The sequence below is a fragment of the Oncorhynchus nerka genome, linkage group LG8, assembly GCF_034236695.1.
Source record: "Oncorhynchus nerka isolate Pitt River linkage group LG8, Oner_Uvic_2.0, whole genome shotgun sequence".
NCBI lineage: Eukaryota > Metazoa > Chordata > Actinopteri > Salmoniformes > Salmonidae > Oncorhynchus > Oncorhynchus nerka.
In genome coordinates this window covers 67,718,444-67,732,491 of record NC_088403.1, presented here as the reverse complement: position 1 = coordinate 67,732,491, position 14,048 = coordinate 67,718,444, and the positions used below count along the sequence as shown (strand labels likewise).

The following is a 14,048-nucleotide window of genomic DNA, read 5'->3' as shown; positions in this document are numbered from 1 at the left end:
CTGCCTCACCAGAGATGGGTAGGTTGGCTGTGTGTTTCATACTGCCTCACCAGAGATGGGTAGGTTGGCTGTGTGTTTCATACTGCCTCACCAGAGATGGGTAGGTTGGCTGTGTGTTTCATACTGCCTCACCAGAGATGGGTAGGTTGGCTGTGTGTTTCATACTGCCTCACCAGAGATGGGTAGGTTGGCTGTGTGTTTCATACTGCCTCACCAGAGATGGGTAGGTTGGCTGTAGGGGGGTGGGGGGGTGGGTCTCTCTCTCGCTGTGACATGTTTCCTATGGAAAATGATAACGGTTCACCTTCTCAGTAATAAGTGACTTTGACGACGTCGATCTCAAACACTGAACCATTGTGACGTTGTCTCCGGTTGTTGATGCAATACTTTACCATGGGTGGTGGTTGTGATGGTGATGAGTGCGTTTCTCCCAACAGGCCATAATCCGTATGGACGGAGTACAGAAGAGCTCTGTTATGGTGACAAACTACACACAGTCTCCTCCCAAACTACTAGACTGTCCCCTCTCCTTCACGTTGATCTGCCCTGATACAGGCCTCGTTCAGGTAACACGCGCACACACACACACGCATACACACACACACACACACATTATAATTCCGAAAACCAGGTCTCAAGTGTAACGGATGTGAAATAGCTAGCTAGTTAGCGGTGGTTCGCGCTAAATAGCGTTTCAATCGGTGACGTGACTCGTTCTGAGACCTTGAAGTAGTTATTCCCCCTTTGCTCTGCAAGAGCCGCGGCTTTTGTGGCGCGATGGGTAACGATGCTTCGAGGGGTGACTGTTGTTGATGTGTGCAGAGGGTCCCTGGTTCGAGCCCGGGTCGGGGCGAGGGGACGGTCTAAAGTTATACTGTTACACCAGCATGGATTCCACTTGAGGCCCATGTGATTTCCACAGAGTTGGGTTTGGCGGCCTTTTCCTGTTACGCTCCTTGCCTGTGGAATAGCCTGCAGACTAAACTTAAACCTGAGACTCTTGTCCCCCTGTTGCTCATTTAAAATATGTATTTGAGTATTTTTATTATTATTATTATTTTTTTGAGTATGCAAGTTCTTGTGCTGTTAAGGAGAATTGTTACTGTTTCTTGGCTGTTAATGTTATTGGAATAAGTTCTTGTTGCTGTTAGGAGAATAACCTGTGGAATAACCTGTTGGAATAACCTGTTAGGGGGAATAACCTGTTAGGGGGAATAACCTGTTAGGGGGAATAACCTGGGGAATAACCTGTTAGGGGAATAACCTGGGAATAACCTGTTAGAGGGGAATAACCTGTTAGGGGAATAACCTGTTAGTGGAATAACCTGTTAGGGGGGAATAACCTGTTAGCGGAATAACCTGCTAGGGGAATAACCTTGGTCTCAGTCATCATTGCTGTTTATTCTTTCTATGGCAGGAGAATGTCTACACAACGCTGAAGGGCCTCACCACTTCGGTAAGTTAACACGTTTAACTAGGAAGGTTAATTCAGATATACTAGTATACTACCTGTGGTGTCAAAGGTTGTTGAAAAGTGTGTAGCAGAACAACTGATGGCCCACCTCAACAACAGCCCCTTCACATTACACTCCATGCAGTTTGGCTTCAGAGCGAAACACTCCACAGAAACAGCCAACTGCTTTCTTCTGGAAAATGTGAAGTCCAAGATGGACAAAGGGGGTGCTGTTGGGGCTGTGTTTCTGGACCTAAGGAAGGCTTTTGATACTGTTAACCATGAGATTCTCATCACAAAACTGTCCGAGTTCAACTTTTCCCCTGATGCCTTGAGATGGATGAAGTCATACCTTGAAGGCAGAACTCAGTGTGTCAGAATGAGCAATGAGATGTCGCCCACTCGTAGCTATGATGTGGGCGTGCCCCAAGGGTCAATACTGGGGCCCCTCCTGTTCAGCCTGTACATTAATGATCTGCCTTCTGTCTGTACTGGGTCTGTAGTTCAGCCTGTACATTAATGATCTGCCTTCTGTCTGTACTGGGTCTGAAGTTCAAATGTATGCAGATGATACAGTGATATATGTGCATGCAAAGAGCAAACAACAAGCTGCACAAGAACTCACTACTGTAATGGTCCAGGTTACAAAGTGGCTCAGTGACTCACTACTGTAATGGTCCAGGTTACAAAGTGGCTCAGTGACTCACTACTGTAATGGTCCAGATTACAAAGTGGCTCAGTGACTCACTACTGTAATGGTCCAGATGATACAGTGATATATGTGCAAAGAGCAAACAACAAGCTGCACAAGAACTCACTACTGTAATGGTCCAGGTTACAAAGTGGCTCAGTGACTCGTGTTTGCATCTCAATGTGAAAAAAACTGTTTGCATGTTCTTCACAAAGAGGGCAACAGATGCTACTGAGCCAGATGTCTGTGTGTCAGGGGAGAAGCACCAGGTGGTATCTGATGTTACTGATCCAGATGTCTATGTGTCAGGGGAGAAGCTCCAGCTGGTATCTGATGTTACTGAGCCAGATGTCTATGTGTCAGGGGAGAAGCTCCAGGTGGTATCTGATGTTACTGAGCCAGATGTCTATGTGTCAGGGGAGAAGCTCCAGGTGGTATCTGATGTTACCGATCCAGATGTCTATGTGTCAGGGGAGAAGCTCCAGCTGGTATCTGATGTTACTGAGCCAGATGTCTGTGTGTCAGAGGAGAAGCTCCAGGTCGTATCTGAGCCAGATGTCTATGTGTCAGGGGAGAAGCTCCAGGTGGTATCTGAGCCAGATGTCTGTGTGTCAGGGGAGAAGCACCAGGTGGTATCTGATGTTACTGATCCAGATGTCTATGTGTCAGGGGAGAAGCTCCAGCTGGTATCTGATGTTACTGAGCCAGATGTCTATGTGTCAGAGGAGAAGCTCCAGGTGGTATCTGATGTTACTGAGCCAGATGTCTATGTGTCAGGGGAGAAGCTCCAGGTGGTATCTGATGTTACTGAGACAGATGTCTATGTGTCAGAGGAGAAGCTCCAGCTGGTATCTGATGTTACTGAGCCAGATGTCTGTGTGTCAGAGGAGAAGCTCCAGGTCGTATCTGAGCCAGATGTCTATGTGTCAGGGGAGAAGCTCCAGGTGGTATCTGAGCCAGATGTCTATGTGTCAGGGGAGAAGCTCCAGGTGGTATCTGATGTTACTGAGCCAGATGTCTATGTGTCAGGGGAGAAGCACCAGGTGGTATCTGATTTTACTGAGCCAGATGTGTCAGAGGAGAAGCTCAGGTGGTATCTGATGTTACTGAGCCAGATGTCTATGTGTCAGAGGAGAAGCTCCAGGTGGTATCTGATGTTACTGAGCCAGATGTCTGTGTGTCAGGGGAGAAGCTCCAGGTGGTATCTGATGTTACTGAGCCAGATGTCTATGTGTCAGAGGAGAAGCTCCAGGTGGTATCTGATGTTACTGAGCCAGATGTCTGTGTGTCAGGGGAGAAGCTCCAGGTGGTATCCGATTTTAAGTACCTTGGCATCATACTTGATTCCAACCTCTCTTTTAAAAAGCATGTGAAAAGGGTAATTCAAATAACCAAATTCAACCTAGCTGATTTCCGATTTATACGAAATTGTTTGACTACAGAGGTAGCAAAACTGTACTTCGAATCTATGATACTCCCCCACTTAACATACTGCTTGACTAGTTGGGCCCAAGCTTGCTGTACAACATTAAAACCTATTCAGTCTGTCTACAAACAGGCTCTCAAAGTGCTTGATAGGAAGCCCAATAGCCATCATCATTGTCACATCCTTAGAAAGCATGAGCTCTTGAGTTGGGAAAATCTTGTGCAATACACCGGCGCATGTCTTGTATTCAAGATCCTTAATGGCCTGGCTCCCCCTCCACTCAGTACTTTCGTTAAACAGAAAACCCAGACATATGGCAGCAGATCCACAAGGTCTGCCATGAGAGGTGACTGTATAGTTCCCCTAAGGAAAAGCACCTTTAGTAAATCTGCATTCTCTGTGAGAGCTTCCCATGTCTGGAATACACTGCCATCAGACACACATAACTGCACCACATATCACACTTTCACAAAATGCTTGAAGACCTGGCTAAAGGTCAATCAGATTTGTGAACATGGTCCCTAGCTGTGTGTTGCCGCTTTCCATGTTGTCTGTTGTCTGTAGCTTGTGAGGTGTGGAAACACTTTGTTGCTTTTATGAATTTTGTCTTGCTGCTTTTTGTTCTGTCTGTATGCTACGTCTTGCTTGTCCTATGTTGCTCTGTCTTGCTTGTTCTATGTTACTATTGTCTATATTGTAATTGTTTTTAATAACCTGCCCAGGGACTGCAGTTGAAAATTAGCCGGCTGGCTAAAAAACTTTTACCGTTGATTAATGTGCACTGTTTAAACTCAAACTCGTTTGATTAATGTGCACTGTCCCTGTAAAAATAAAAAAAGGTTAAAACTCAGGTTAAAACCCTTTATAGCAGGTTTGAACCCTTTATAGCCTGAACCCGTGTTAATGGCAGGTTAATGTACCCTTTATAGTGGTTAAGAACCCTTTATACCTGTTAACTTTATAGCAGGTTAATGAGTAGGGCTGGGTTAATAGTGACAGGTTAATGAACCCTTTATAACCTGTTAATGAACCCTTTATAGCAGGTTAATGAACCCTTTATAGCAGGTTAATGAACCCTAGCAGATTTATAACAGGTTAATGAACCCTTTATAGCAGGTTAATGAACCCTTTATAACCTGTTAATGAACCCTTTATAGCAGGTTAATGAACCCTTTATAACCCTTTAGAACAGGTTAATGAACCCTTTATAATGAACCCTTTATAGCCGCTCTGCTTCTCATAGCAGGATGAACCCGACATTGAACCCTTTATAGCAGGTTAATGAACGAACCCCTTCTGTTAATGAACCTTTATAGCAGGTTAATGAACCCGTCCCCACGGGGCTTCTGAACAGGCAGGTTAATGAACCCAAGAGGTTCAAGAGGTTCACGACCTCGTCAAGCGCTTCGGATCCTACCTCGATTCGCTATCTCTGATCAACAGGGTACCACAGACACACACACACACACACAGACAGACATGTTAAGGCCAGGCACCACAATCTAATAATAGGGTAACATTTAATCATATCGCTATTAACTTTTACCAATTTGAATGTAGAGACACACATCACAAACTATTTTGGGGGGAAATATTGTGTTAAACAGGCAGATGTTTTGATTTGCTTCAAATCTATTTTTCCGGACCCTGAATGAAGTCAGGCTAAATATTTTGGTTTTATTTAGTTAGACGCTCCGGGACCAGACTTGTATCGATCAGATTAAGACGCTCCGGGACCAGACTTGTATACATCAGATTAAGACGCTCCGGGACCAGACTTGTATACATCAGATTAAGACGCTCCGGGACCAGACTTGTATACATCAGATTAAGACACTCCGGGACCAGACTTGTATACATCAGATTAAGACACTCCGGGACCAGACTTGTATACATCAGATTAAGACACTCCGGGACCAGACTTGTATACATCAGATTAAGACACTCCGGGACCAGACTTGTATACATCAGATTAAGACACTCCGGGACCAGACTTGTATACATCAGATTAAGACACTCCGGGACCAGACTTGTATCGATCAGATAAAGATGCTCCGGTCTTGAAGTAGAAGGACAACAGTCAGGTGTTTTCAGGTCTTGTTTTTTACACACCTGTGGTACACACTCTCATCCGTATACCTCCCTCTTGTCCTCTCTCTCCTAGATTTATTTTGAGATGGAGTCGTCCTCGATAGCGATGGCGGTATGTCTTCATTTCCAGAAGTTCCCCTGTGTAGTTCAGAACAAGCCTCTGAAGTTCAACATGCTGGTCAAGGTTAAACACCCGGCTCAGCCGCAGCTCCCAGCCAAGAGGACACGTGTCACCAGGTGAGTGTCTACCTCAACCTTTCACTACTTGTCTGTCTGTATATCAATACATTACCGTGGGCATAAAACTGATTTTATATAAGGCTCTTTCTATAGTGTGACAACGTTTTAAAATGGCCAACATTTTAAATTGAAATAAAAGTTCAAAACATGAAGTCAAATCAATTGAAGCGACATAACAGTAGCGTTGACTGAAAAGCTCAGATTACTTCAATTAATTTTTGCTGTACGGAGCTCATTAGAATAATACCTAGCATGCTTTGCAACTGTACATTTTTTTTTTACATTTGGATTCTTTCTATGAATAGAAGGGCCAAGGTGTGACAACATTTCCAAATGGTTTAATTTAAATGTGATTTTCTTGCAGCTTTTTTTCCCCCCTATTTTTAATATATATATTTTTGCCAGTTTTCACGTTCGTGATTTACATTTTAACTTGGGAAAACAAACGATCAAAACATACACGGACCGCAATCTCACATCCAGGAATCTTGACTTAAAAGGATACTTTTAGGATGTTGACAATGAGGCTCTTTGTCTACTTCCCCAGAGTCTGATGAACTCATAGATACCGTTTTTATGAGTCCGCACTTTAAAGGAAGTTACTAACTAGCGGTAACACGATGACTTCCAGTCTAACTTCCTTCATACTGGACTCAGAGACCATTTAAAATAGAGGTGTCGTATTAGTGTGTAGGCTACAGACAGAGGTTGGCGGTACAGGCTGAAGACGATTCCCGTGACTCTTGTGGGGGTTCGTAGAGCAAAACGGAGAGCATTGTGAGTCTCACATCTTTCCCTGGTGGTTTTTGTAAGGCCAAACCGTTCGGAAGTTACCGATGTTTTGGTGAGAATACCGATTTTCGGGATGTGTCGTAGTCTGACAAACACCGTAGCTCACACACCTTTCACAGCAGGTGTGGAATGTGGTGGATTGAGACACAGCCCAACAATAACAGATATTTAGACTCACTGGTGGAATGTGGTGGATTGAGACTCACCCCAACAATAACAGATATTTAGACTTACTGGTGGATGTGGTGGATTGAGACTCACCCCAACAATAACAGATATTTAGACTCATTGGTGGATTGAGACTCACCCCAACAATAACAGATATTTAGACTCACTGGTGGATTGAGACACACCCCAACAATAACAGATATTTAGACTCATTGGTGGATTGAGACTCACCCCAACAATAACAGATATTTAGACTCATTGGTGGATTGAGACTCACCTCAACAATAACAGATATTTAGACTCACTGGTGGATTTGGTGGATTGAGACTCACCCCAACAATAACAGATATTTAGACTCACTGGTGGATGTGGTGGATTGAGGCTCACCCCAACAATAACAGATATTTAGAGTCTGCTTGATTGGTTGCTGTCTCTCGTCTCTCCCTCCCTGTTCCCTGTCACTCACTCACACTCAGTAGCCTACACACACAGCACGACCCCTGCTAGAGCGTCTCCTCTCTCTACCTCCTCTTTCATACACAGCACGACCCCTGCTAGAGCGTCTTCTCTCTCTACTTCCTCTCTCACACACAGCACGACCCCTGCTAGAGCGTCTCCTCTCTCTACTTCCTCTCTCACACACAGCACGACCCCTGCTAGAGCGTCTCCTCTCTCCACCTCCTCTTTCACACACAGCACGACCCCTGCTAGAGCGTCTCCTCTCTCTACTTCCTCTCTCACACACAGCACGACCCCTGCTAGAGTCTCCCGTCTACCTCCTGTCACACACTACGACCCCTCTAGAGCCTCCTGTCACACACAGTACGACCCCTGCTAGAGCGTCTCCTCTCTCACACACAGCACGACCCCTGCTAGAGCGTCTCCTCTCTCTACTTCCTCTCTCACACACAGCACGACCCCTGCTAGAGCGTCTCCTCTCTCTACCTCCTCTTTCACACACGGCACGACCCCTGCTAGAGCGTCTCCTCTCTCTACCTCCTCTCTCAAACACGGCACGACCCCTGCTAGAGCGCCTCCTCTCTACCTCCTCTTTCACACACAGCACGACCCCTGCTAGAGCGTCTCTACTCTCACACACGGCACGACCCCTGCTAGAGCGTCTCCTCTCTCTACCTCCTCTTTCACACACAGCACGACCCCTGCTAGAGCGTCTCCTCTCTCTACTTCCTCTCTCACACACAGCACGACCCCTGCTAGAGCGTCTCCTCTCTCACACACGGCACGACCCCTGCTAGAGCGTCTCCTCTCTCACACACGGCAGGACCCCTGCTAGAGCGTCTCCTCTCTCACACACGGCACGACCCCTGCTAGAGCGTCTCCTCTCTCACACACGGCACGACCCCTGCTAGAGCGTCTCCTCTCTCACACACGGCACGACCCCTGCTAGAGCGTCTCTCTCTCACACACGGCACGACCCTGCTAGAGCGTCTCCTCTCTCACACACAGCACGACCCCTGCTAGAGCGTCTCCTCTCTCACACACAGCACGACCCCTGCTAGAGCGTCTCCTCTCTCACACACGGCACGACCCCTGCTAGAGCGTCTCCTCTCTCACACACGGCACGACCCCTGCTAGAGCGTCTCCTCTCTCACACACGGCACGACCCCTGCTAGAGCGTCTCCTCCTCTCACACACGGCACGACCCCTGCTAGACTTCTCTCTCTCACACACAGCACGACCCCTGCTAGAGCGTCTCCCTCTCACACACAGCACGACCCCTGCTCCTCTTTCACACACGGCACGACCCCTGCTAGAGCGTCTCTCACACACGGCACGACCCCTCTAGACCTCCTCTCTCACACACGGCACGACCCCTGCTAGAGCGTCTCCTCTCTCACACACTCCTCTCTCACACACAGCACGACCCCTCTAGAGCGTCTCTCTCTCTCTCTCTCTACTTCCTCTTCACACACAGCACGACCCCTGCTAGAGCGTCTCCTCTCTCTACCTCCTCTTTCACACACGGCACGACCCCTGCTAGAGCGTCTCCTCTCTCTACCTCCTCTCTCACACACGGCACGACCCCTGCTAGAGCGTCTCCTCTCTCACACACAGCACGACCCCTGCTAGAGCGTCTCCTCTCTCACACACAGCACGACCCCTGCTAGAGCGTCTCCTCTCTCACACACGGCACGACCCCTGCTAGAGCGTCTCCTCTCTCACACACGGCACGACCCCTGCTAGAGCGTCTCTCTCTCTACCACCTCTTTCACACACAGCACGACCCCTGCTAGAGCGTCTCCTCTCCTCTCCTCTCTCACACACAGCACGACCCTGCTAGAGCGTCTCCTCTCTCACACACGGCACGACCCCTGCTAGAGCGTCTCCTCTCTCACACACGGCACGACCCCTGCTAGAGCGTCTCCTCTCTCACACACGGCACGACCCCTGCTAGAGCGTCTCCTCTCTCTACCTCCTCTTTCACACACAGCACGACCCCTGCTAGAGCGTCTCCTCTCTCTACTTCCTCTCTCACACACAGCACGACCGCTGCTAGAGCGTCTCCTCTCTCACACACGGCACGACCCCTGCTAGAGCGTCTCCTCTCTCACACACGGCACGACCCCTGCTAGAGCGTCTCCTCTCTCACACACGGCACGACCCCTGCTAGAGCGTCTCCTCTCTCACACACGGCACGACCCCTGCTAGAGCGTCTCCTCTCTCACACACGGCACGACCCCTGCTAGAGCGTCTCCTCTCTCACACACGGCACGACCCCTGCTAGAGCGTCTCCTCTCTCACACACGGCACGACCCCTGCTAGAGCGTCTCCTCTCTCACACACGGCACGACCCCTGCTAGAGCGTCTCCTCTCACACACACACGGCACGACCCCTGCTAGAGCTTCCCCTCTCTCACACACGGCACGACCCCTGCTAGAGCGTCTCCTCTCTCACACACAGCACGACCCCTGCTAGAGCGTCTCCTCTCTCACACACAGCACGACCCCTGCTAGAGCGTCTCCTCTCTCACACACAGCACGACCCCTGCTAGAGCGTTTTGTGGTGTTTCCTTCACTCGTATTGGATCAGACTGGGTCTGGTTCCGATCAGGTCTTTATGGAGGGAGTCTAGTTGTGCTCGGGTCTGTTCGAAACGGGCCTTTTTCATATGAAATGGAATAAATGATGCATCTCCAAGCCCCAGGTCCTTTTTGGACCCCGTGAAGTCCAACTAGGGCTCAGAGTTTTTCCTGTTCAGGGAACAACTCTCGGCCATTATGTTGCACTTGGATTTGCATGTCAACGTCACTTACTGTCATTTATGTCTAATGTCATTTATGTCTAATGTCTGTCTGTCATTTATGTCTAATGTCTGTCTGTCATTTATGTCTAATGTCTGTCATTTATGTCTAATGTCTGTCATTTATGTCTAATATCTGTCATTTATGTCTAATGTCTGTCATTTATGTCTAATGTCTTTCTGTTATTTATGTCTAATGTCATTTATGTCTAATGTCTGTCTGTCATTTATGTCTAATGTCTGTCTGTCATTTATGTCTAATGTCATTTATGTCTGTCAGTCATTTCAGCACCAGAGCCAAGAAGAAGACGGTCCAAGGCAAGAAGCCTGTCGCTAAAGGTACAAGACCAGGTAAATCTGTTCCTGCCACCACCTCTGCCACACAGCCCGTGGTTACCCAACACCCGGGAGATGACGGAGACGCCGTCCAGTCCAGTGAGACCATAGCGATAGACTCCGACGCGACCGCAACGGAACCCAGTCCAGTCGTCATGGACCCCAAAGACCTGATGACGACCAACGACGACCAAACCGCTGCAAAACCGGATGGCGAGAATGGAGAAACCATAGCAACCGCTACCGTTCGCGCTGCTAGCGTTGCTGGTTCTGTACCAGCACCGGTAACATCAGCTCGCCCAGTGTCTGTAAAAGGTGAAGACAAACTGTTAGACTTCAGTCCGGTAACTCAGGAGATCCTGAAGGCCCTGGAGGCAGCAGTGCACCAACATCGCCTGGGGAGACAAGCCGAGGAACAAAGACAGGACCAGGGAGAGAAGGACCAGAAGAGCTCTGTAGCTGGGGAGAAGGGGGAGACCAACACCCCGGCTGGAGGACTGAACCAGGCCCCAGCTCAACCAGAGAAGAAGACTGGAGAGGAGACAGCGACACAGACTCAACCTGAGAGAAATAGACCTGCGCTTTCTCTGAAGAAAAAAAAGCTACAACATGAGAAGTCACAGACCGATAAAAAGCCTCCAACCACACCAGCGAAGAAGACCACAACACAGACGGAAGGTGCAAAGAAACCACCTTCAGGCTCTGGACAACCAAATAAGAATCAGGGGAAGACCCAAGTCTATGGAGGAAGAGGCAGGCGCAGGGACCATTCTTCCCCAGGAAACATAGACTCTTCCAGGCATAGAAGCAGCCGGGCGGCCTCCGAGGAGGAGCAGGGTCCTCCGACGTCGAGACACGGCGACTCCTCTAGCTCTTCTTCTGGCTCCTGCAGGAGCAACAGACAGGACGGCAGTCCCGCCAAGAAGAAGGGGAGGAAAGAGGAGGAGGAGATGAGCAAGGTAAGAAAGGAGGTAGGAGGGGGGGGGCAGACAGGACGGGAGCCAGGGACAGAGACAAAGTAAGAGAAGGAGGAGATGAGCAAGGTAAGAAAGGAGGTAGGAGGGGGGGGCAGACAGGACGGGAGGCAGGGAAAGCAGGAATGATGGTGGATGGTTTTTTATAGGTTATATCCTTAAGTTCAGACGTTGTTAAAAGTCTAAATGAGATGTTAACATGATTTCTTTCTGTTTCTGAGATTTCATGTTTCTGTTTGTCCCACAGGGCCACCGTAGTAGAACTAGCCAGTCTTCTAGGAGTGATTTCATGTTTCCGTTTGTCCCACAGGGCCACCGTAGTAGAACTAGCCAGTCTTCTAGGAGTGATTTCATGTTTCCGTTTGTCCCACAGGGCCACCGTAGTAGAACTAGCCAGTCTTCTAGGAGTGATTTCATGTTTCCGTTTGTCCCACAGGGCCACCGTAGTAGAACTAGCCAGTCTTCTAGGAGTGATTTCATGTTTCCGTTTGTCCCACAGGGCCACCGTAGTAGAACTAGCCAGTCTTCTAGGAGTGATTTCATGTTTCCGTTTGTCCCACAGGGCCACCGTAGTAGAACTAGCCAGTCTTCTAGGAGTGATTTCATGTTTCCGTTTGTCCCACAGGGCCACCGTAGTAGAACTAGCCAGTCTTCTAGGAGTGATTTGGTTTTCATTCAGACATTGTTCTCTTACATTCATCTGATTCAAAGTACAGCACTTCTGTTGAACTTCTGGAAAAGGGTTTGATTGATTTAATTCCATGGATTCATCCTCCTCTCATACCACAGGATTTTGGCTACGTGGTGGATGAGTTCACTTCCGACGTCAATCCTAGTGACGCCAACCCAATCGACCTGGACCAGTTCAACATGGATGAGTTCGTCACCGTGGACGAGGTGGAAGGGGATGAGGCGGACAACGCCAACCCACCAGAATCTTCATCACCCAACCCACCAGAGCCATCATCTTCATCACCCAATACCCAAGATGGCACCTATGGAAGGTCGGAACGATCATCCAAACGCAAGAGGGGTACCCCTGATACCCCAATTTCTACTATGAAGTCAAGCCAGGAGAAAGGGAGACCCCTGTCCAAAAGCACTCCCACCCCATCCTCTTCTACCTCTACCCCCCCTGGACAGAAGACTCCACGACAAGCCGCAACAGCCAAAAAAACGCAGGCGGCAAAACCTCAACCACCTGCCACCTCCGGACGCAAGACCAGGTCGTCAACCGCAGCTGCTGTTGTCGCGACGGAAGCCGCAGAAACCCGAGAAACTGTCACTGACGATGACCCCACAGTCAGGATGGAAGCGGAGCCTCTTCCCGTGGAGCTTCTGTCTCAGCCAATGGGGGGAGCAGCCGCTGCTCAGTTGGTAGAGGAAGTAGTGGTCACAAAGGGAAGTGACATGGAGGGTGTGTTACCGTCATCCGACCACAAGGTGTCAGTGTTGGGCACGGCATTGCCGGCGAACAAGGAAGTAGAAAGTGCTGGGTCAGAGATGGAGACTACAGCTGAAAAACCTCCAGAGGTAGACGGGAGCGAGGAGAAGGCCCAGGCTAAAAAAGGTGACTTGATTCTGGGTAGCAAGGCTCAGAATGAAGGCTGCACACTGGAGCTTGGCTGGACTGATCCGTCTTCCACAGCCAAGGAGCAAGACCTTCATACCACCCTAGAACTACAAGGGCTTGAGACGGTGTCGGGTTACCAAGTGCCCAAAGAAAATGTGGGTTTACAGATACCCAACAAAACCGTGAATGACACCGTGGTGCCTGCAGAGGGTTCCCAGGAGCTCCAAACTACTCCAGAGGAACGCCAAGACGAAGAAGAATCTGCTTTCCACATCCTGGACTCTGTAGATGATCAGGTGGCTATGACAGAAGCTCTGGAAATCCATTCTACTGAATCTAAGGGTACCTCAAAACCCCAGAAAGCGAGTTACAAAAAGGGTAAGGGTAATATTCAAAAGAAGGTTGGCAAGAAGGAGGCTCAAACCCCTGAGAAGACACAGACCCCACCAGTGGAGTCAGAGATGGGTGAGGGAGGTACCCACAAAAAGACTAACCGTGTCCCCTTGGATGAGGTGAGTGAGGAAGAGGAGAGTTACCCTGACGACGCTGCCGAAGAGGAAGAGTTGATGAAGAGAAAGAAACTGGCGAAGGAGAAACGGAGAGACCGAGAATGGGAGAAGGAGAGGAGTACAAAGCGGGCGAGGAGCAGAGAGAAGGAGCAGGAATGGAAGAGGGGGAAGGGGAGGTTCAGTGTGGACACGGAATGGTTGGTGACTCTGGATGAGATTGGAGGAGATGGGGATGAGAGAGGAGAGGATGGGGATGAGAGAGGAGATGGGGATGAGAGAGGAGAGGAGGGTGCGAGGGATCAGGAGAGCGGAATAAATGAGGCAGACCTTCAAGAATTGGTCACTCTGGATGAGATCGTTGGCGAGGAAGGAGGGGAGGGTCCTAGCCCGGAGCCACACCCGTTCAGGCAGGAGGACGAATCAGGAGACTCCTTCAACACAGAGGTCAGGAAACATCTACTGCTTTCTTTTTGTCTGCTTGTATCTTGATTTCTCTCACACACTCACTCTCTCTCACACACTCACTCTCTCTC

General features: G+C 49.1%; 1 protein-coding gene across 1 annotated transcript in view; it reads left to right on the top strand.

Annotated features, from left to right (window-relative positions):
• LOC115124556 (zinc finger protein 638-like) overlaps positions 1-14,048 on the top strand; it is a 64,204-nt gene that overhangs the window by 29,274 nt on the left and 20,882 nt on the right. Inside the window, exons 11-16 of the mRNA XM_065021159.1 lie at positions 438-566; positions 1,418-1,456; positions 4,946-5,014; positions 5,735-5,898; positions 10,404-11,418; positions 12,223-13,959. Coding sequence (XP_064877231.1) covers positions 438-566; positions 1,418-1,456; positions 4,946-5,014; positions 5,735-5,898; positions 10,404-11,418; positions 12,223-13,959 — 3,153 coding nt within the window. The remainder of the gene's footprint in view (positions 1-437; positions 567-1,417; positions 1,457-4,945; positions 5,015-5,734; positions 5,899-10,403; positions 11,419-12,222; positions 13,960-14,048) is intronic.